We start from the raw sequence: 23,369 nt of genomic DNA on the forward strand, positions 1-23,369 counted from the left end.
AGATTATTCACACAGCAGCCCTGCCTGTAGTGCCTGATCTGATTACTGCACCAACGCCTCCATGGCTTTCAAATTCATTTCACGGGTTTCCAAGAAACGGATGCTCATACCTGATAAGTGGCAGCACCTGGATTCAAAACATGTTATCAGTTCATCTGCCTCCAATATCTTGAGTAACATCTCAGCTTGGTGAAGCATCACCCTAACCAGCTAACATATTTTCATGCAGGGAAATAAAGCTCCCCTTCCATACTTGTTGACACACAGACTCGCACCTTTGCGTTGTTCCTACTTAAGCATACAGAGTCCAAGTCAGTGCAGTGATCCTGTTTCAAATATTTGGTGCTCAGGGTTGCTGTTGCATCCCAGAAGTTACCTGTTTGTCACAAATAGCTTTAAATGGCTCTACAGAACAGCTGAGATTCTTTTAAACAGTTCTTTATTAAAACAAAAGCAATCATTTGCATACATGTTCATTTTGATTATCAGAGGACACAGACAGAGTAGCATATGTAAAAGAAGAAAATTAACCACATGAACTGCTTTCTTTGTCATTTCAGAGCTCTGAATTTCAGTGTTTTAGCTTGCTTTCTGACGTGATGAAAATAAGACATTGTTACAATACACATATTCGGAAACTATCACACGATACCCATTAGAAAAAATTAAAACCATATCATATATTCAACTAGTTTGACCAGACTCATGTTTTCCACAAGACTTCTTTGCTGTAAGACAGAATTGCCCGGGGAACAAATTGGAGCCTAGGTTAACAAGGCTCTCAGGAATCTAATTACAGAATGGCAAAAATGTTGAAAAGAGGCACATCAAATAGCACGTCTGTTATTCTATGGCAATGCATTATATACACCAAGAGCCACTCATGGCCAATAAAGTCAATGGGAGGATTTGCATAAACTTAGAAGAGCCTAAAGAAAAGGAAAACTGTGTGTTCTTTGCACTGCTCTGGCTGGAAAACAGCGTATGTAGCTAGACTGTAGTAAGACCATTCGTAGGGGCAGGTTTAGACACACAGAATTAGTAAGGGAAGCAGAGCGGGACAGAAGGGAAATTTGATGAAAACCATATTGCCAGTTTTACCTCCACAAGCACTCCAGTAGGGCAGCCTGGTACGGTGGCAGCTTGGGAGAGTGTTGAACTACTTGGAGGAAGCTACAGGTGGGGCCCAGGGGCCACTGTCCCACTGCAACACTGCTTCTGAGGACAGTGAGCCCAGTCCCTTACACAGTGCCTTCTCTTCCCTTCCTGTGGTAGAACTTACACAGCCCAGTGCATTTTTACCCTCCCTCCTAAAGTCTTGAGCCAGATACTACTGATTCCAACTTACGAATGGATTGCTATCTTACGACCAAGTCTACTTCCTAATCTATTTTAATCCTTGAATTAATTTCTCTGAGGCCTCATTTCACTCTGATGAAGATCAGTGGAAATTCATTCTGTTTCTGAGTGCCTTGCCTGTGTTACTCTGACAAATGCAAATCAGTGGGTAATTAGCTACTCAGTCACTAGATAGTCTGAGCCCAGCTATTTCTGCAAACAAAAAGCACTAAATCTATGCACTGAATCTACCCCAGAGACACAGAAATTGTAAAACACTGACCACCAATAAACACCAAGCAAAACCTAAAAAGCCCCATAGTGCCAATTGTTGCCAGTAGTATTAGTGCTCAGAGTGGGCAATCCCTTTAAAGAGTGTAAGTACCTGTATGACACCCCCAGATACTGTACCTCAGACCAGATGAACTCTGAACTGGCAGTAGCCTTGTCTAAAGGTCCATTTGATCTCTCATATTGGCTGCTGCCAGTTTTATCATATGCATATGTCCCTGAGGTACTAAGGCTGAAAAGTCACATCATATCTTACAAGGTAACTATCACTGTAAACATACAGTTTCTGATCCGTGGGGCTATAATCAATACTCTGGATTGTATCTAACTTTTTATCCATAATGATGCTAATTCTACCTTCTTGGCCAGTGTTTGTGTCATACATGTAGAAGATCTCCTCTTTCTTAGTGTTCAGTGGCCTTGTGGCATAAAGAACACCACATAACATGAAAGCATTGGAAACAGATGGCTTATACTGTCTCGTCTGCCAAGTATTTAGCACATCAAGTGTGGTCTCATTGAGCTTGCTAATCACAATGTTGCCCACGTTATTTTCAGTTGAATATATTACCCATAACCCACTTTCATCCACAGCAAAATCTATGTCCTGCCATGCTACGCCTGCATAAGAGAAACGGTTACCAATAGCAGCACCTGGAAGCTCCTTCCTCAAAACCTCCCTGTTTGTTTTTATATCATACTTCACCATATATCTCGAAGAATAAGCATGATAGTACAAATGATTTTTATAAAGGGCAGCACCACTTCCTTCCCCATATGTTATTCTCCTTTCATACGTATATTTAAACAGCAGCAAATCATCAAAGGAACTATAAATTCGGAAGTATTCTAAGTATCTCCCATTGGTGTTCAATGGTGCAACCCAATAGACTTCCTCCTCTGGGTTAGAGGGATTGTAATCTCTGCCCCAGGAACCATAATTGTAGGAAAACCCTCTCCAGTTCAGCTTGACAACATAAGGCTGGCTAACATTCATCGGTCCATGGTGAACACAGGTACCTGTAAGTAAAGAGGAAAAAAACAAAACATACAGGTTTTTCCAAATGTCATGACTAGGAAAGAGGTTTTGCAGACCGTAGTCTCTAGACTGTGCTTAGCAGAGAATAGCTTTGTGACTAAGCACAGACATAAATGCACAGCTTCATGTGTAAAACGCTCAGTTTGGGCCAAGGTCAGCAACTGGATGGCACCCAGTGTCCCAAGTTGACTGAAAAACTCAGAAAAAAAAAAAAAAATAGAGTACATATTATTACACTTATTTGAAAGAGGAGGTGGGGGATTAATTCACAGAAAGTAAGTGCTCGCTGTGCTGTTCTATACAAGGGACAAATTTCTGTTTCTACCTATTTCAGGCAGGCCAGCCTGCTACATTAGGAAATCCCTTGGAAAATACAATTTCAGAAGCATTTTAGGTTATTTTCTACCTCAGTGGAACTGAAAGCATGGGAGATGGAGGAAAAAAGAATGAGGAGCATCTGATTTCTGTGTATTTCTCTGTGGAAGGGAAGAAAGGAGCAGCAGCAGCAGTAATTCCAGAGTCACATTTCAGATTAGCATTCTGCTGTCAGAATCACAGCTTTACAGCTGTGTCACAGCCACATGGTGCCTTCCACCTCAGACCCTCAAAGAAATGTGCAGACAGTAACAATCACAGCCCAGGAAACGTAGACTGACATTACTCTGACTTTTCATGTGGGGCAACTCTAAGGAAAATACGACTTCAAGCTGAACCAGAACATCTCTGTTTTACACATATCAACTGCAAAACCATTTTTAGGACCATAGAAAAAAATAATTTTAATACAAGGAACAATTTCCTTTTACTCATGCTGAATTAGTGACATTCCTGTTTCCTGATAAATTCTCAATATTGTAAGTCACTGGTAGGAAAAAAAACTCCACTCAAAAATGTCCCTGGGCTTCTGATGAGTGTGAAGCTGCCACTGGCAAAAACCAGCATGCACTTTTCCAAGTGTTAACATTAGCTTTTTGTATTGCTGCCACAAAAGTGTCCCAGATTTTTCTCTATAAGGTTATCTCCACCTGAGGTAATGGAGACAGAGATATCAAGTGGCTGGAACCAGCTCACAAGCCTAGTAGTACTCCAATGTTTCCCAGTTCACCAGGGTGGTTCTAGCCCTAGATAGTCTTCCTTATTAAAGATGGAGTATAATATGAATAGACAAGTCTCACACATCAATTAGTGAATAAATTAGTGGCCACAAATGTTGGTGTTAATAATACTTCCCTCAAAACAGGAACTCTGCACACTGACAGCTATGGTGCTGATGAAAGTCAAGATTATCTTTTGAGGTTTTAATACTTTGAGTGGGAACCATGTCACGATTTCTTGCAACTCTATTACAAGAATGGCTCATAAGCTCAATCATATGAAAGGATGTCTGGCATATAAATAACTTCTGTCTTCACACAAAGAAGAAAGAGGAATAACAGAGAAAGATCTTTTGCCCTCAAAGCTGACCATCCCTAAGCACGACCAGACAATACTTATGCAGATGAAATGGAAACTTCTGAAACCATGAACAGAAAAAGTCCAGGAGACATTTTGTTCTCAAAGGCTTTGCAGTCTGTCTCACAGAAAGAAGGAAAACTAGAGGCAGACCAATCTGAAGTATTCTACTTGGAAAAATACTGGGAAACAAGATAATTGGTGAAAAAAATGTACAGTTGCAAAAGCAGAGAAATCTTTTTCTTATCTACTTTGCCCAGAAGGAAAGTGCTCTACCAGTGGGACTGGAAAACCTGTGTCCTGAATGTTAGTAGTGTCCAAGCACTGACATTTGTGCCAATGTGTAAAGTCAGTTTGGGCAGTGAAGATCTTCATGTCTCCCCCTTTCTCAAAATGTACTCATTTGTATCCTCAAATGTATTTCTCTGCTTCTACTACGTAGCACCTTCACTCCTCACAGTTTTGTACTGTCTTATGCTAGTGACTGTGACCTGAGTGACACGTGATTCACCAGCAGCCTCCTCTCAATATCTGTGAGGAAGGTGGGGAGCAGTTTTATATTAAATATAAATCACTATAATGAGATAAATCCTCATGTCCCTAGGCTACATGTTGGCAACTTCCTTGGGTCAGTATTGCCAATGGGAGCAGCTCCTAATCACTGAGTCTCCTCCTGATGGCAGAGAAGGTGGTACAAATTGTAAACACTCCCATCTCCTCCCCCAGACACTTTTGTGTCCTGGGTTTCTTGCAGCTGAAACATGGCATGACCCTGGTTGAACACTGCTTTCCTTCGTGCCACCAAGAATCCGTTCGAATCAGCATTCCTGGCTCGGAGCAGATGAGCATTTAAGCATGCACTTAAGTGCTTTACAAAGGACGAGGCCCTGGAGCAGAAACCTCATTTCCAAATATAGCACACAAGGCAGGCACTGCTGTATGGCTGGCCAGGCTGTATCTCTGGAAATGGCACGTAGCATGTCTAGTAACATGGCCTCAGCACTTGGCACAGCTACCAGCATTTGGAGGTGCTTACACCTCAGCTCATGCAAAGGAAGAAAGCTAAGGCAGCCAGTGCAAAATGGCTTGCAGCCTGCCAACTTCATAAATCAATTTGAACTGTTTTTTTCCTCAAATCTCTATTACGTATTGCTACTTCCGGCATAAGGACTTCTTTAAGGCTGGTGACATATTGAATATATTACTGTGCTTAAATCACAATAAACTTATCTCAGAATTAAATGGTTATTAAATGCTCTAAAACTCTTCATTTGTTTAAAAAAATGTAGCACCAAAGCTTGCAGGTACTGAAGCACTGCTAAGCTCATCTATATGCGACCTCAAATAATTTTTCATGTCATTAAGCAGAACACAATTCCAGATTTATTTTAATAATTTATACATTGTTTCATAAATAAAAAACAAACGTGTGTTCAGCAGAGAGACCTTTTTTACAAAAGAAATAATAAATTATTATTTCTTCCCTTAAAGAGATCTCTCTGCTGAACACTTGTTTGGTTTTTATTTATGAAAGAATGAATTATTAAAATAAAGTTAGAAGTGTGTTCCGTTTTAATGACATCAAAAATTGTCTGAGGTTTCTATAGAGTATGTGCTTGATTTTTATTTCCTTGAAAATTCTCCCATAATTATTATTTTTTTTTATGAAAAACCTCTGCGGTAGTTGGGGGTGATCTGTCTTTCACACAGGTTCAGAAGAATTCATTGTTGTTTATTTAATCTAAACTTGCCTCCCTGTCTACATCTTGTGGGAAAAAAATGCACAAAGGAAACAAAATGTCATGTAATTTTGTAAATATTAGAAGGTACTTGAAATAAATCCATATGCATTATTCAAGTTTTTAACTCCTTTCTCCATTGTTTTGGGCCACAGATAAATGACATCCTGGTATTTCTGCCTTCCTTTGTCTCCTTCTTATATAGCAAATGGAGAAGGGAAGGACAAGCACAGGTACATGAACACGTACTTGTCTCCACATAAAGAACCAGTATTTCAGCTCAATTATATACTAATCCTTTTGATTAATCAGAAAATTGTCAGGACTGAAGGGAGCCTGACTTGCTTGGCTAATAGGCTGCAGAACTGAGCTGGAGGCACATACTGCTGGGTCCTGCTTTACCCACTTCAATCTGAAGCACTGGCAGAGCACATCAGCTTCTTAACTCCAGCAATACAAGAAAACATTCCAGCAGCCTCCTCCCACCAAGTAGCTGCATCTGACTGCAGAGGAGAAGGGACCACCATTGGCCTATGCAGCCAGAGGCCACGAGACAAGGTGGGACCCACACTGGAAGGAACTCCCACAAGGGACACAGACACTAGAAGCAAGCTGGTGCTACATTCTCATACATGCTCTCAAGCACCAGATGTGCACCTTCCCCTCCCATCAGACCACACATCCAGATGTGGGAGCTGTTACCAGCCTTACTGGGGCTTGAGATACCAAAAACAGAGCTCTAAAGGAAAGGCTCGTCCTGGCTCTTACTGTCTCACTGACACAGGAAGACCCACAAAGGCACACCAGTCTTCCATCAGTATCATGGGGGCAGACACAGGCTTGCAGCTGTGTAAAAGAAGACCTGTGGTGGCAACATCTAACAGGGGATGAGGTGGAAGGAGAGCTGGGCTTCATCTGATGTGCCTTAAGGCAAATAAGCACCTAAGGTCCTCCAACTCAGCTCCCCCCAGTGCTAGTGCATAAATGCATATGTATCCAGGGTCAGCTCAGGAAGCCCTAGGGAGAACAGCTGGCCAGTTCTTTTCAGGTGCCTCTAGACCTCTGTACCTCTATCCTTGTGTATGGATGCATTCAGTTCAAAACACAACCCAAAATATTAAAAAAATACAGACAGCTTGGGTCCATAGGAGGTAAAACATAAGTGTGAAATCACTGTAAAACTCCAATAGGATTGCCTGAGTTTCAGCATTAGGCTACTCCAGGTACTCTTCCTGCTGAGACCTACTCACCAGTAGTTTGAAATATTTAATTTCTGAGTGTATAAAATCCAGGAATTAAAAAAAAATATAAAAAAACAACACTACTCCTTTTTTCTTTTCTTTCCATTTTGCCTTTGAATTTAATCTGACTCGCTTCTCCCTGCTTTCTCAGATCATTTCAGTGAGGTGTAACAGAGAATCTGCTGCAGAGTCCTCAAAGGACCATCCTGAGGTCTTTTCTCTCTATATCTACACAATGCAGTCACCTGAGATCAGCCCAAAGGAAAACAAATGTATAAATATTTCTTCCTGCTGGAGTAGTGAGGAGAGAGATGCTATGAACCATTTCAGATAGGAAAGCCAGTGACAATGATGGGGATGACTATCTACATATCAGACACTCAGACACACACCTCTCCAGTTAGAGGATAAGGCAGATGGAAACCAGTGATTTCTTTCTGCTATGTTATTTGAGAACAGGCCTGCTCACTCGGAGAAATACAGCAGCAAAAGCCTTGGGGGACAGAGTCAGAGGGGCTGCATACTACAGCAGTGTGAAGCAAGAAGCTTTAATTAAACTTGCATTTAGACTCATGATCTTAGACAGCTTGGGGATTAGCCAAGCTCTCTCTAGTTCATGCTGCCTACCCAAAATATGCAGGAGAGAGGATGAAGGGGAAAAGAAAAAGCAATCTGAAAACAGGACAAAGAGTTCGTTTAATACAAACATTATAAATATAATATGAACTAAAATCAGGGCAAGGCCAAGAGGTTTGGCAGGAATTCAAGGCATTGAACCTTGCAGAAAAAACATACGGAAATTGTATTCAAACACACAAACGGGGGCTAGAAAGCTCCAGAGACCTACCTGTGAGCATCCATGCAGCATTCCAAAATGACCAGCTAGGAGATGCAGCTCTCTCACATACTAACTCCACTTCCCAAGCAAAAATATCTTACTGCATCTAAGTGTTTTCAGATACAGTCTGCAGGACATGTAGTTGCTCTACAAAGTCCTCTGTACAAATTATAGTTTCTCCCCGCCAGCCACCTAAAGTCACAATAGGCTAGTCCTGTGTGGATTAGCAGGGATCTGAGCCTACATAACACCTGGGTTATCTGTAGAGTTAGCATCTCCCAATATGAAGAAAACTTGCCAGCCTACAACAGTTTCTCTGCCTTCTTCTTTCTTCTCAGTCCTTTGTGCCATCCTCAGAGACCACACTCACCCTAAAGGAGGCCATGTGATAATACACTCACACACACCCTCCAACCCCTCCCAGGATCTTACCTCTGGACAGAAAAACTCACAGACAACACCAGAGGTTGTCCTCAGTGGACGTCAGTACCAGTAACTCTCTGGAAGTTGTTATACCAGATGGGGTTTTGACCTCCTTCATTCTTTTCTGCTACAATGCAGTGTTTCCGTATGCAAAGGTGCCTGAGCTGTCTGACCAGTCAGGAGCAAGGCAATGCTAAAGTAAATACCATTTTGGGACCAGATAAAGTCTATCCGTCTCCCTACCATGCCCTGAGAAACAACGTTGAATAAGTCTATCACAGTCACCATTCCATGCAGTTCCATTTACCCATCCCAGAGGTACCATTCTGCTCTAGACCATGACTTGCCTATCCCTGCAAGGAGCTGCACTCCAAGTGCAGTTTCCCCTTTCCTACATGGTGAAAGCTGCTATGTCCCATAGATATGTCAATCACCCAGATGATAAAAGCAGCCCTCTCTTCCATCACTCATGGAAGGACACAGTATTCTTGTTCCAGAACTCAGTACTTTCTCACCAAAACAAAAGCTTTCTGTAGGCTTGACAAGAATGAGATTGTTTCTTTCCACACACCATCACTCTCAATAAATCAGTGAGATGCCCTTCAAGTACTTCTAAAACATTGTGGGGTTTTTTTCATTGAAACATTTTAAACCCTTCCTTAAGGACCAGAGAAAGGCCTTGAGATTTTTTACCACAGGTTTTTGTTTCAGATTTCTCTCCTGTCTGATTTCCAGACAAGGTGTTAGTCATGCATTCTGTCAGAGAAACACAGCAACTGCTTTCACCACCATGAAGCCCTAAGGAGGGACTGCTCACCCTAAGGGAAGCTTATATTTCTGCCTTTCAACTTTCCAATGAGATGTTTAAATTAGCTGACCTCAAGGTGATGAGAGGTAAATGCTGGTAGGTGCAAATTTGTGCTCCTTGAAAGCAGGATATGACTCCTCCTTTATTATGGGCTCCTCTAGCTGATTGTTAATAAGCTTACGTGAAAAAGCAAGAATTTTCCCCTGGGTATTGTATAAAACACAGCACTTTTGCTCTTACAACACTGGCTAAAGGAACCCCCTGTGTATAAAACACTGAGGGGACCAACATGGTTTTAGAAATCCTCCAGTCTGTTAGTAACTGGGATTCTTGACCTGGCATATCTAATCTGGTGTTTCCTGAGTGCTTTGCTCCAGTACGTCATATCTGACTCTCAAAATTTCTCAGACTATGATTCACTCACAATGTGATTTTTCAAACTGACCACCAACCACATCAAGACAAAAGTTTTTTAGTTGCAAACTAATTAACACACACACCGTTACTCTTAACACCATTATATGGACTGCACTCTGGGATCCACTGATCCAGACTCCAATCTTAGTTCCATTGAAATCCGTATTAAAGCTCCTCCTTATCTTCCTGAGACCAGATTTTTTCCCCAGATCCTTTGACCACCTGTTTTAGAAGCATCTTTTGACTGTGAAGCAAAAGAAATCTTCATGCAAAGTCTCCTTCTAGAGCTTGCATATCAACAGCTTTAGTATGTCAAGAGTTGCTCATACATTTTCCAAGCAGCATTAGAGCAATACTGCAATCAACATAGGTTTCTTTCACAGGAACTACTAAAAATCAAAGCTAGTTAGTAAAAAACATCCTTTCCCACAGGTAATTGTTCTAAAAAAAAGAAAAAAAAAGAGAAGAGGGCTAGAGATTCACTTCTCACACTACAGGTAAGAGGAAGACTACAACTTCTTCTAGCTACTGTGTTTGTAAGAATTTGATTCCTGCCTTTATTTTCCTTTTGAACCATTAATGAAACATTAGGAGCTGTCTGCTCAGTTTTTCAAGAGCTAAGGAGTATCATTACAATTGTATTTAATATTAACCAAGGGAGGTCTCTGCATTTACAGTTCTAATTCAGTATTATATTATCTCTTACGTGTTATCCAACAGAAATGCTTACCTGGTAGGAAATAAGGGGGTGGTGTAGTTTTGGTTGCGTTCTCTTCACACTCTTTCAATCGCTTCTGCAGAGACGCAATTTGTCGACGAATTGCAAGAACATTGTTTTTGTCCAGTGACTCTAGTTCACTTACCAGTATAGTCAGATTGGTGATCTAGAGAGGAAAAATAGACAGCAAGTTTAATGTGAACATTATAAATGAAAAATTATAACATTATGAATGATAAATACTGGAATGGTCTGCCCGGGGAGGTGGTGGAGTCACCACCCCGGATGTGTTTAAAAAAAGAGTGGATATGACACTCAGTGCCATGATCTAGTTGAGGTGTTAGGGCATGGGTTGGACTTGATGATCTTGAAGGTCTCTTCCAACGTAGTCATTCTGTAAATTATTTTATAGATATTTGCAGGCAGTGCTGATCACAGAAGACACTACAGAAAAAGGTTCTAAGAAATAGGCCTTATCCTCACAGCCTCGGCTTGACATTTCCAGCAGAGTATGTAACCACAAGGATATGCTTTAAGACTAAGTTGTATAACAGTATGCAAAAACAGTGTTATTTTACTTGTGGTGTAAAACTATCCAGTAAGTCTTAAGAGTAAAAAAGTACTTAGTCCAGCCTTACAAAAGTATCTGCAAATTTTATTTGCAAAGATAAATAGTGGTTTTAATCAGCTGCTTGATGATCTAGAGGACAAAGGAGCAAATGAGATTTCACTTTCCATCTTAACTAATTATTCTCTCTAGGTGAGTGATTAACTACAATTTTGAAAATGTGATTTATAGTCTGCTAGGAAGGTGATAGTCTTTCCCACTTCTTGATTTCATATTGATTGGGCCACTGCCTTAGCAACCAGCAGCTAATTTTTTAATTATCTAAATTAAAGCACAGAGCCTTTCAAGCATGGCGGTCTGTAAATTAATATTTATTATAATAATTTAATCAGCTTGTGCATTTAACTCTATGCAAAACTTTTAACTTTCAGGTAGATATTTGGCAAAACCAGAGTAAAATCCATTTGCTATGGGGTTTCTTTACTTTTCTGTGCTCTGTATCAAGGAATAAGATGTTGATACATTTAAGGTCAAGCTTTCTTTTAATTTATGCTGATGAAATGCTAAAATAATTCTACTATCTGCAGTAGAGATATTGCAATATATATATTGCATTTGCTCAACCTAAACACTAAAGAGAGAATTGACTATCTGTGTATTTGAACCGTCTGTGGCTGATTAAGACCTTGGCAATACCTCCAAATATATTTGCTCAACGATGGCATTGCTTCCAACAAGGCTGGGTTTCAGCTGAGTGACCAGTCTCTCTAGGTCACTGATTTCCACTTTCAGTAACTGGAAGTCCAGTTCTGTGTAAGATACACCACCCATCTCCATTTGCTGCACTCTGATGGTTAGATTGAGGATTTTCTGCTGATAGACTTCAATTCGTTTTGAATACTCCCTGACCTGAAGGAAAGAAAAGAGATACATATTCAAGTCCAGGTTCGCAAATAAGACAAGCCTCTTTGACATCCTTATTCTATTTCTGAGTACTCTATGCATAGCTTCCACATACTTGCCATATATATTCTTCACATAAACTCCATAAATGTAATTCTAATCACACACATTAAAAAATATGAAATTTAACCCTCATTTATTGTTGGCAGTTTCACAAAATCCCCTCAGGAATGCCTGGGGATAACTGAAGGCAGAATTTTACTCAGAGTCTTCCATTTTTTTAATTCATTGCCAATATTGTCTCTGTGAGCTAATTTTATCCTCAGTATGCCAAGAACTTACATTGGTGAAAATTTTATTAGGAAGTCTGCAGAGAATTATCTCTCAAAAGCAGCCAGAAAAGGCTGCAAAATGCAATAAAGAATTCCCAAGTTTTTCAACTTCATTTCCTATTAACTCTGAATCCAAATAGGACTTTACCCTGTGTACATTTGAATTGTGTCAAACGTTGACAGAACTGATTTGATGCTTTTCTTTGGGCAGGGAGAAAATATTTAAACACTGTTAAAAATCAAATCTGGTTTAAATGAAAGTGTTAAATATATGGCAGGAGTTAGCTGGAGTAATTTATATAGGAGCCTTTTGAGTCTTTGAATCATTAAATAGTTGTCCAGATAAATATATTTTCACACATATCTGCTGAGGTAAAGGTCACAGCACAACATTGTGAAGCAGAATGTTAAGAATATTATATGGACTTGGGACTTTCCTTGGAAATGTTAGTTCCTTAAAATTTAATGCTTTGGTAAAGGGGCATAATTTCCCTCCCATATCCTTCATATATCATTATATCACAAAAGATAAGTAGGAATAAATATAAATAGTTTGTTGCACTAGTAACTTCATATTTATGCCCTCAGATGGTATTTGTGCCTCTATCTATAGCACTGTCATTTCCATTACTATTATTTCTTCAGCTGAGAGACTTAACCTACATCTTCTCAAGCATTCTTGCATTATCTCAACATTAAATAAAAGTCAGTACTTTTTTCACCATTGTCTTGGAAATCCTGCCATAGTGTGAAGACCATGGACTCCTTGCTTTTCTGCTCTGGCAGCAGCACTTGAGACAGGGACCCAGAAAAACCCCATACTTATTACATAATTCCTTTCAATCCTGATTGAATCCCTTGTACCAAAGAGGAGGTATAGGAGTTCATGGCATAGAAATTTATGAAGAAGATCCTTTAAGATCATAAGTTTGGTGATGTGGATTAAGGAGTAGAATCATAAGAGTAGATCCTCTGTTCAGAAGTATAGTTCTCAATAATGGCACAACTACACTATAAATCTTAAGACACTACAGAAGCCCTGCATGGACATACATAGTATACACCAAAACCAGGATGCTCAGTTCCCTGTATTTAAATCTGAACTTGAAACAGATCTTCTGTTCTAAATGTGTGCAGCCATACTTGGAGCTTCTCAAAACTGTCAAGTTTCCACAAGCTGTAGCAGAAGCACCCTGGCTCACAGCACTGGATGCTCTAGATCTCCCAGACCAAGCCAGGAAAACTTCAAGTTATTGAATTAAGAATCAAAAGTTATACAATTCAAGTTATACAATTAAGAATCAAAACATAACAGCCTAAAAGACTTAGACCTAGTTCCTTGTAACTGGCTATCAGCAGTGATGGCTGGGATTATTTGCCCTGGCTGCCACCATCATCTGTTAAGGAATAGCAGGAAGAACCAATCCTTTTGGAAAAGTCAGAAGTAGCTGGACCTCAAACTTTCACTGATGACCGAAATCAGTTTGGCATTGAAAGAGAACCTCAAAAAAAAAATAATCTGGAAAAATTATTCAAAGGCAAATGTTTAAACTGCGTGTTGAGAGTTCGTTCAACAATAACAACAAAAAAAATAAATAAAAAATAAATATTATTATAGCCTAAGAAGAATGAAGCAAGGCTATTTTTGAGCAAAATTGCACTGCTGTGTGAAGTCTGTCTGTCACAGAGGCATCCAGAAATCTGTCTAGGCATTAATAACCTTTTTCACAGTAATACTGGTAATAATTAATAACCTTTCTCACAGTAATACTGGTGATAATAATGCAATATAAACCAAATCTGCAAACCACTGAAATAAACAGGCTGCTGCAATTAGTGATGGCTACTCATTAGCGAGAAACCTGTGAATTTGAAGTTTTCTCCAGGGTTTTCAGAGCTTGGACAAAATGCTGAGGGCTGGAACAAGGCATACATAGTTATTTCAGCCCTGACTGCATAATGCAGACTTGAAGTTCTCCTCCCATATTAGAGGATTTTCACTCAGTCAACCATCTAGGTCATTTAAGGACATGTCAACACCATCCTGCAGAGTATAGCTGAGCCTGAACTAGCACCATCACTCTGCAGTGCTCTGCACAGCCACACCAGCGTCGCAGAGAACTTAAGCTAATAGCTCCCCTGGCGAATTATTGGACAAATAAAATTTTCTCAGCAGTGCTGCACTGACAGGTCTATACTGCTTTTGCAGATAAATCCAGCACATATGTTAAGCACTGTAATGTTCTGTGTGGAGATTCCCACCTGCTCAGATCTGGTTTAGGAGTTTCCATGGGTTAGAAATATCAGATGAAAAAAGAACACGACATTGTTCTGTTGATTGGCAGATAGATTTAAGCCACTTGTAATCCTTGCTCTTCTACTGCATCTACCTGCTACGGACTGGCTGTAGTCTCTGGACAAGCTGGCACAGAAATTCTGTGCATGTCCTATTTTTAGGGATACAGACCAATAACTAGTACTGATTGCTGCTGCATTTGTCATAAAAGCCTAAAGTAGGGTATGATGTGTGCATAGGGCCTGGATTAGCCCTTTATGGAAAGAAAAGGGACCCATGTGAGGCATAGGTAAGGGGAAAAAATCCTCAGTTTCAGTTTTTCCTCATTCCAAGCATTGTCACTTTCGTTTAATGAAAAGGGCAGGGAAAATCTGCAATGCTCATTTAGTGTGTCATTTACCTGCAACTGGTATTTATCAAAACAGGTTTTGTAGCATGCAAGCAGACATTTCTCCAGCACACATTTGGAGAGTATAGAAGAAGAAAAAAATGTGCAAGGTGAAGATGTAAAAGAAAATATGTGGGAGGAATGAGGGAAGATAAGAAAGAAATTACAAACCCAGAAACTTTCTAAAATCATTCAGCCCAGGACACTGTCTTCGAGCAGGCTTGACCTCTATAGATCCATAAGGAGCAAGGCTGGCAGTCTGCCTTCTGAGATGGAGAAGAATTCCATTGCAGGTTAACCTGTTCTGAAAAGCAGGGGGCTTTTTTGCTCCTGTATCTGTTAAGTGAGAATGTTGTGGCCATCATGGTGTTCTGAAAGGCACTTTCTCTCCTTGTGATCATGTGCTGATCCACCCTTGTTATAGAAGTGTCCTCTCCCCTTTTCTATTGAGAGGAACAGCCAATTCCCACTTTGCTTTAAAAGGTTAATTTTCTTCTGTAATCATAATTATGCTGGCAAAGGTTGATGTGACAGAGGAAAAATTAGTCTGGTATTTTCAGCCTACAGTTTGTACTCACTTGGCACATGAGAGCATCTCTTTATCTGCAAGCTTCCTTGCCTGCTGATTCTATAAAAGGACCCCCTTGCTTTTTGAATTAGCCAACAATCAGGCAAAAGGTTAATGATTCAATCAGGTTGTTTATCTGGGACTTTTAGCACATGGAAAGCATCCTTAAGAGGGTCCAATCCTGCAGCTCTTATCCAGGAAAAGTTCCCATGAGCTTCAAAGGGTGTTTTAGAAGAGCAACAAAAGCATGAATTCTCAGAGTCAAAAAAATAAGCACTCACTAGAAATCCCTACTTCTGTGGGGAGACTATGTTACATCTGAATGCAATTCCCTAGAAATTTTCTCAGGATCATTTCTAATAATGATCAATATTGAAAGCTTAGGTTTCCTCCATTTCATTATTTCCTATGGTCTCTATGAGTATTATCACGATAGAAGTAATATACAGGATTGCATAAGAAGCATTTTTTCTACAATTGGAAAGATAAAGAATTTTTTGAGCATGGAAGTTTATGCATGACAGGATCTCAGAATACTTAAGTTCAAATATGAATAGGGTAATGCTCAAAAACTCTCTTCTTTCTACAAAAAAAAAAAAATTAGGACATTGCAACTGAGAAATCTTACACACATCAATTTACATCAAAATTCAATCTGTTCATTTCAATTTCTGACCTAAAGTGTCTCTTTACACATATCACACCAAAGTATATGTCACACTTCAACTAGATGCATTGTAACACTGCTTGGCTGATTGGTCTCGACAGGATGAAACTCAGTGAAGCCCGAGTTAGGACAAGAATTGTCACTGTCTGCAACAAGAACTGCAAGTCGAGGTCAGTGTCTACACTGTGGCACACTGCTGAGCACAGAGGGGTGACAACACTCACAGCAGCCAACACTAGCTGGCAACCTAGAGATTAGATAAAGTCTAGGGTGTAAACTCAGCCTGAACTTAGATGTGAGTTTCAGGTACAAATATGGACACCTAATTTTAGCTATCTATAGTAGTAACATGTATGAGCAAGATGTCTGAACTCATTGGAGACACGAGGTTGTCCACACAGAGAGGTCAAGCAGCACTTGAGATGCTCCCATATCTACCTGGCACTAGCCTAAAGGCAACATGCACCATTCTGAGGAAAATACCAGTACAAGGGAGGTTACACCAGTGCAAGAGACTGGGAAATGTGGTACACAAGCACCTTGAAGAATCATGCCAATTTTTGGCTGGGAATCATTCCAGCCATCCTGTCCCAGCACAGTTACCTTCAAATGCTGGCACTGACCACAGTGGGAACAGTATAGGGGCCTGAAATCTCAGGGATTTTCATGGCTCATTAGCCCTGAACTGCACTTCCATGCTCCAAGGGATCAGGTAACCCCTGTGCTTGGAGGCAGCAGGACTTATGACAGTTTGTCCTTCATATGCCTGCTGACAGCTGAATGTGTTTCACTGTTAGCTCCAGCTCTTTCAAAACAAACTATTTGAACTGAAAGATCTTACCACAGGATCCTACGCCTGTTGTTGTGGGTTTTATGCACAACTTCTTATCTGTTCTTGATTATACCAGAGGAGGGTTATGAATATTTATGATGAGAATTTATAATTTAATGCTTTGCCTTTTCTGCTGATTAATTCAAGGACACTTCATTTCTTAAGATGCTTGCTTTCCAAAGAAAACACTTTCTGCTGGACATCCAATCTGAATCCTGAATATTTATCCACCATAAAAAGTCAAAGGCAGATTTCTTCACAAGCAGCTTCACCCAGTGCACCTCAGCATGAGTAAGTTTGCCTGAGTTCCTCAAAAAATGGAACTCAATTCATGCAACAAGCAGCCAAAGCAGTATGTGTTTATCTTCAACAGAAATGCATAATTCAGCACTCTCACTGCCACATCTTCAGATGTTGACAAGAAAGATTTTTTTTTAAATTTATTTATTTTTCCCTGTGAGAGCAGAAGCAGTGAAGGGGCAATTATTCACCTACTTCTTCATTCTGGGCTGTGGTGACCTTTCTCCTCTTTCCCTTCACTGCCTTCTCACAATCTGGCTGGCTTGATACAAATAATAACACATGAAAGAGCAGGAGGCTGGCTTCCTATAGCATCGTGGAGCAATCACAACCTAATAAAACTGAGCTAAAAGGAAAAACATAACCACTCTTCCAAAACATACCATATGTCTCTAGCTGAAAAGGCCTAGAACCTGAGAATATTCAAATGAATGACATGTTACAATGTTAAAGATTAGAGATTTAATCACCTTTCTCCTTGTTCTTACGGAGCCCTCTTTCCCACTGTTTGAAAGACACACCACAGAAAAATGCTGACTCCTGTACTTTTTCATAGGCAACCATTCTTCAGAAAAGATGCAACTGTTATTTTTAAGACAAAGTAACCTCTTACTTTAGAAAGCTCTGCCTCAAACTTCTCCGAGAGCGTTGTGGCTATGATTTCCAGTTGCTCAGCTTTCTGCACTGGAAAGGTGGTATCTGGCAAGTACACAGAGCACTGACAAGTTCCCTCATCATTCACAGAGCCGGACACATTGGCAAAGAGCTGCAAAAACAAATTGGTAAGAAAAAAAGTGTTAGCATTCTTCTCTAGAATCATTACCTAATCATGTCTGGCAATAACATGAGTTGTGCCAATCAGAAAATCTGCAATTTCTTTACTAGTCATCTTTCACCTTTTTCTTCCAAGGAACTCAAAATATCTAGCAATTTTTATGACTCATCCTTACAAATCTCTCTAAAAATAGTTAAATGTTGCTTTAAAGATTTTACCATTGGAAAAATGGAGATAGATAGTCCTTACTTTCCCAATATTGTGGACAATGTTCCTAAGATAATGAAATAACTTTTCCAGCAGACAGAAAAGCAGGCAGCAAAATAAAAGCAGGAAAATAATAAAGTAGTAAGTTAGGTCTTACAGCTACTATTCTGTTCATCTAAATTGGACAAAACATTTAGTCATTTACATCATAGAGAGGAAAGCACTGAAATAGAACTCGTAACACGGAATGTTTTGAAAAGAAAAATCCTTCATTTGAAGATTTGCAGCCCGCCACAGCAAACAGACATATGCATTAAATTATACACCACTGAAAGGTGATGAATTAAATATGCAGTTTTGGCCTAGGGTAGAGATTCTTATTTTCCTACAAAATATTGCTCATAACACCCACACATCACAGCCCGCACATCCATCCTTGTGGAGAGTTGGCAAAGCTCTTGCCCATGAATTGCCTTGTCCCAGTTGTCTGCATGCTCACAGCATCATCACTGAGCAATGCGCAGGAGGGACAGAAAGGTCAGGGCTGGCACCTCCTGATCTTGCCATAATTTACAGCCAAGGCACACTGTAGTCTATAAACACCAGGCTGAATACTGAGTGTGTTTGGAACAGCTCTTTTTTGTTTGTACACAAAATGTTTCCAATTCATAAACCTATCACGAATTTATTAATAAAGATATTTGATGTTATTTTAAAATATTCTGGCACACACTTCAATGCAGCTGCATATTTTAAAGCTACAAACTTGCTCTTTAAAAACACTTTTCTATAATCTCTTCTCCTGCCCTGCAGAAATCACACTGTTATTCCTGTGTTTTCTCTTTTTCTTTCCCTCTTAAAAATAAAAAAAAGCAAACAACAAAACTATGTCCTGAGAGCTGACATTTCAGCACTTCTTTGCTTGCTTTTTCACAGTGGTTTCAACTAATGTTCCTGCTGAAAAACCAGCCCAGAACACACAATGATGACTATCAGCAAAGTTGTCTTGATCTGTGAGCCCAAAAAGAGAAGAGCAGCAAGCAGGAATGCTCCCAGTTCACATTTCTGGCAACCTCTTTACTGCAGCCACAACAAACAGCATGCATCTCATTTTGAAAGAAAGTGTGGAAAGTTGTTTTATCTGTCTTATTCAAGCACCATGGGCCTCAAAACTTCACTCAGACTGCTGAAGACATTTAACATGAAAGGAAGCAGAAAAGTATCTTATGGCATTCCAGAACGTCCCAGCCCATAACTTCCATTTATTTCTCTGCCAGGCAAGTTACCAAAGCACTTCTGAAAATCCCACAGAGAATATATTATGACTAAGTTTCCAAGTATTTTTGAATATATGGCTATCAGTATGTAAATTACTATAAAAAATTAGTTCCTAAGTCACTTAGGTGTTTCTACATCTCCAAGTCCTCAGTGCATTGGCATGGTTGGGATGGTAGGCAAGTTGCTCAGCAATAAAAAAAAGAAACAGATGGGAGAGACCAAAAGAAGAAGTAAACGTGGCTTAGTATATGGGAGCTCCTCTGAGACTGTTGCACATTAGCATGCTAATTTTTGTGTGGAAGGTATTGTGTCCTGTTCCTTCTGTGTGTAACACAAGTATGAGTACATGCATACAAGAGAGGATGCTATACATTGTATAGCAATAGCGTGCACTACACCTTTGTATGCATTACACACCCTGCTGTAAACTAGTCTCAGCTGTATTATTCCAATCAGTTTTCTAGACTTACCCTGCCTATTTGATGTGCTAAAAAAAAACATTCATAAATGTATTCAGATATCTCCCAAAAAACCTCAAACTCATGCTTTTAATGTCCCTGTGAAAAACAATCATTATATTTTAACATTTGAGTTAGGAGGGGGCTTTGAGTTGAAGGCAGAGCTTCACTGCAGTAAGTACAGCTTATATTGAAGACAACAGTTTCTGCAAAAGAGTGGAAACAGCCTGGGCAGAACTGCTTCCATTCTTCCATTGACATTACAAACACCAGGATCATGATGTTGACAAGAGCAAGAAGCATTGTTTAGTTAAAAGCCCCTTGGGTCAATAAGTGCTTCAATCAAAATATAATACCAGCCAAATGACAACCATGTAACAAAAATGTCTTCCATCATCCTGTAGAAAAATACATGAGATAGACTGCTACTTTTGATGGAGTTGTATGGTTTTTAAACTTTAATAATTTATACAGAATGCTTAAAGAGAGAAAACTGTCCTAGCCTACAGCAAGGACTTGACAGCAACATTTCACTCTGCAAAATTAAGCTGTTACATATACATATTTGAAGCTATGAGAAATGTTCCTTTTCCACATCCCTTCAAACTAACAAAGGGAGTAGGAGCAAGCAGTTGCTCAATTTTCTGAAAATCAGGGTATTTGTCGCTGTAGCCTAGTGACATTCACAGCTCTAAATTGGCTATTTGTGCATCCTAAGACAAAGAATGGGATCCAAGAAAGCACATAGCAGGGCCACATTAGGGACAGAAGCCACCTCAGCTGAGCAAGGAGATGGATAAAGTTTGTGTCCTGCTAATCAGACTCTGAAAGAGAACCCTGTCTCTATTTAACTTTATAAATGCTCTACTGGAGCCAGAGAACTCTGCCTCAGAAGAGGTCCCTCCACACACCCCATATGCCACACTGGGCTTGCCTGGACATACAAAAGACCTGCTGTGAAGCTGAACCTGTGCTTTGCATGAACTTTTTTTTGACAACTATTTGCAGGACCATACAGAGCAGGTGTGACCCATTGAATCTGCTCCAAAGTGAACATTATTAAACAGCCACTGATAGAAAGAGGGAAAGAAACCAAACTCTGAAATCTGCAGGCGGTGGACTTAAGCACTGTATTACAAGGCACAGAAAAAAGATTCAGGTCCCTCTATTACCAAATAGCTGATAATATTTTAATTAGGTAGAGCAGAGAGAATCAAACTTTTCTCACTCCCAGCATCCAAAATGGGCACTCTTCAAAAGATAATTTCAAGGCCCTGTTCTAGTTTATGAGGAAAGACTTCCTCAGGGAGACTGTAATCACCAAACTGTTTGCCACATTACCATTAAATCCCCAGGGCCCCATCTGTTTCATGTCTGTGGTCCAGTTCAGTAGTCAGTGGTTAATGCCAAGGTTTTGGATCTGACTCAAGGCACTGAATGACATGGTAACAGGAGTGATGATTGTGGAGATTCACTATTTCCTAAAGTACTGGATACACAACACATAAATGCTTTTTCCAGGCAGAATAACTGGCTTACCTATATCAGAATTAAGTCACTAAGTGACCATGTAGCATTTAAAGAAAAGGATGTAGGTTCCTAAATTTGGTCTTTTCTGGACTATATTGAAGAATAGTAATGGTTATACCTTTGGGGAAGGGTGCGATTTGCCAAACACATTCCTAGGCTGAGTCAGATATGGAAGCATTGTACTGAGATGAGCACTCTGAAAAGGAAAGGAAAGATTTTTTTAGTGATTTCCTGCATAAGGCATCATCCCTTCCCCACCAGTCAGCCCCTATCCTGCAGCTCCAAAACACTGTGATTTTATTATGGGAGATATTCTGAAAAACTGTAAAATTTCTGATCTGCCGCTGAGGAGACATTTTCCCTGGGCACAATGTCACTTCACAGACACCTCTTGAAGAAAGGCTCTGTGTGACCAGAGCAAGCTCAGCCTGTCCAGGAGGTGTGAGCTGAGGATGTGACAAGCATCTGCACAGCTGTAGCAGATTTCATGGCAGTTTAAAAGGACAGTGCCATGTGCCTCTGCCCTAAATCCAGAGAATACTGTCCTCCCAGCAGGAGTCCCCCCCTCACTACCCAGCTCATGCCCCAGCCTCTAAGCAGAGGACTCACTGCCCCTTTCACACAAAGTTGTCAGACTGTGAGCTGCGATGGTTGGGAAACTTGTCCCACTCTGCTACTTGCACCACGGAGCTGGCAGCATCCTACCGTAGAAAGGGAGCACCGGAAGAAGACACCACACTGCCAAGGATTCAGCCAGATCCACCTTGGGAGCCTTTTATACAATAAGAACACATATATATTCCCTTTAACTTCCATCTGTGGCTAATGCCTGCCTTCCTGCCACAGCAAGGACAGCAGCTGTCACCCTGGCACCATACTAGGGGTTACCCTGGCACCATACTGGGGGTTACCATGGCCCCACACAGTGTGAAGAGCACGGTGCATTCCCGTGATGCAACACACTGTAATGGGATCTCACCAAAACCTGTGTCAAACTGGGAATTGGAGCAAGACACCCTCAATGTCAAATGGTGTAACAGATGGAGCATCAAATGGGCTTCTCCTGCAACAGGACACTCACTGCTGCGTCTTTCTGCATTTCCCAAATCCCAGCTGGAACCCTGTTCCTGAGCCAGGGGATGGTGGGGAAATCCAAATGGCCGGCGAAGGGCAGGTCTATCAAGTGGCACAGTGTAAACAAGCTTTTTGGGACAATTTGTCAAATAAACCCTCTTGAACAGGCACTTGTGTGCTCATACAATTACACTGAACATGATGGGCAGCTGGTAGCAATTAACAGTGTTAGGGTAGAGAGCATCACAAATTGTGCAAATTACACAAACTGAGGACTAGTTTAAAACTAAGCAGACTAAGGAAGACTTTCTCCCCTATTAAGCTTTCTACCCTCAGCTTATCAACATATATTTACACCTCCATCTTGAATTTTGCAACTTTTCATTCCTTGAGCAGATAAAAGCACCTTCCTAGGAGGTGCTAACTTCACTGCCTGCATCCACAACACTCCCAAACTTAAAAAAAGTGTAACTAGGGCCACACAGGAATCATCTGGTTGGTGAATAAACCAGATAATTAGAAAGAATTATCGGGAGCCAAATTTTATTCCCCTTCAAATTTTAACTAATAAATATCAAAAAGGCAGTCATTTTTGGTAAAAAAACCCCAAAATTCTTTTCTTCATTTGAAAAAGTTCTTAAGATATTCACAAACTCCTTCTGAAAACTGAAGCTCCATTTTCTTTTTTTTTTTTTTAAAAGGTACAAAATTAAAACTATCTTTCACTAATATAATTTATTGCTTTAAAGAAGTATTTCTCAAAGTTTTCTCCTTTCCCCCTGAATTTGATGTAGTTTTTGGTTGAGGGTTATTGTGGAGGTTTTCTGATTGATTTGGTCTGCTTTGAATTTCTCTCTTGCCCAAGCAGATACAGTTTTTTAGGGGAGAG

At 40.2% G+C, this 23,369-nt stretch overlaps 1 protein-coding gene across 1 annotated transcript; it reads right to left on the reverse strand.

Annotated features, from left to right (window-relative positions):
* Window positions 1–472: 472 nt before the first annotated feature.
* Window positions 473–22,169, reverse strand: OLFM4 (olfactomedin 4). Its single transcript, XM_058853269.1, has 6 exons — window positions 22,112–22,169; window positions 21,525–21,602; window positions 17,772–17,924; window positions 11,569–11,781; window positions 10,317–10,470; window positions 473–2,649 (listed from the first exon to the last, which is right to left on the reverse strand). Exons 2-6 carry the CDS (start codon window positions 21,582–21,584, stop codon window positions 1,856–1,858), a joined length of 1,374 nt encoding a protein of 457 aa, XP_058709252.1. The 5' UTR covers window positions 21,585–21,602; window positions 22,112–22,169; the 3' UTR covers window positions 473–1,855.
* Window positions 22,170–23,369: the final 1,200 nt, after the last annotated feature.

The sequence above is a fragment of the Poecile atricapillus genome, chromosome 1, assembly GCF_030490865.1.
Source record: "Poecile atricapillus isolate bPoeAtr1 chromosome 1, bPoeAtr1.hap1, whole genome shotgun sequence".
Taxonomy (NCBI): Eukaryota; Metazoa; Chordata; class Aves; order Passeriformes; family Paridae; genus Poecile; species Poecile atricapillus.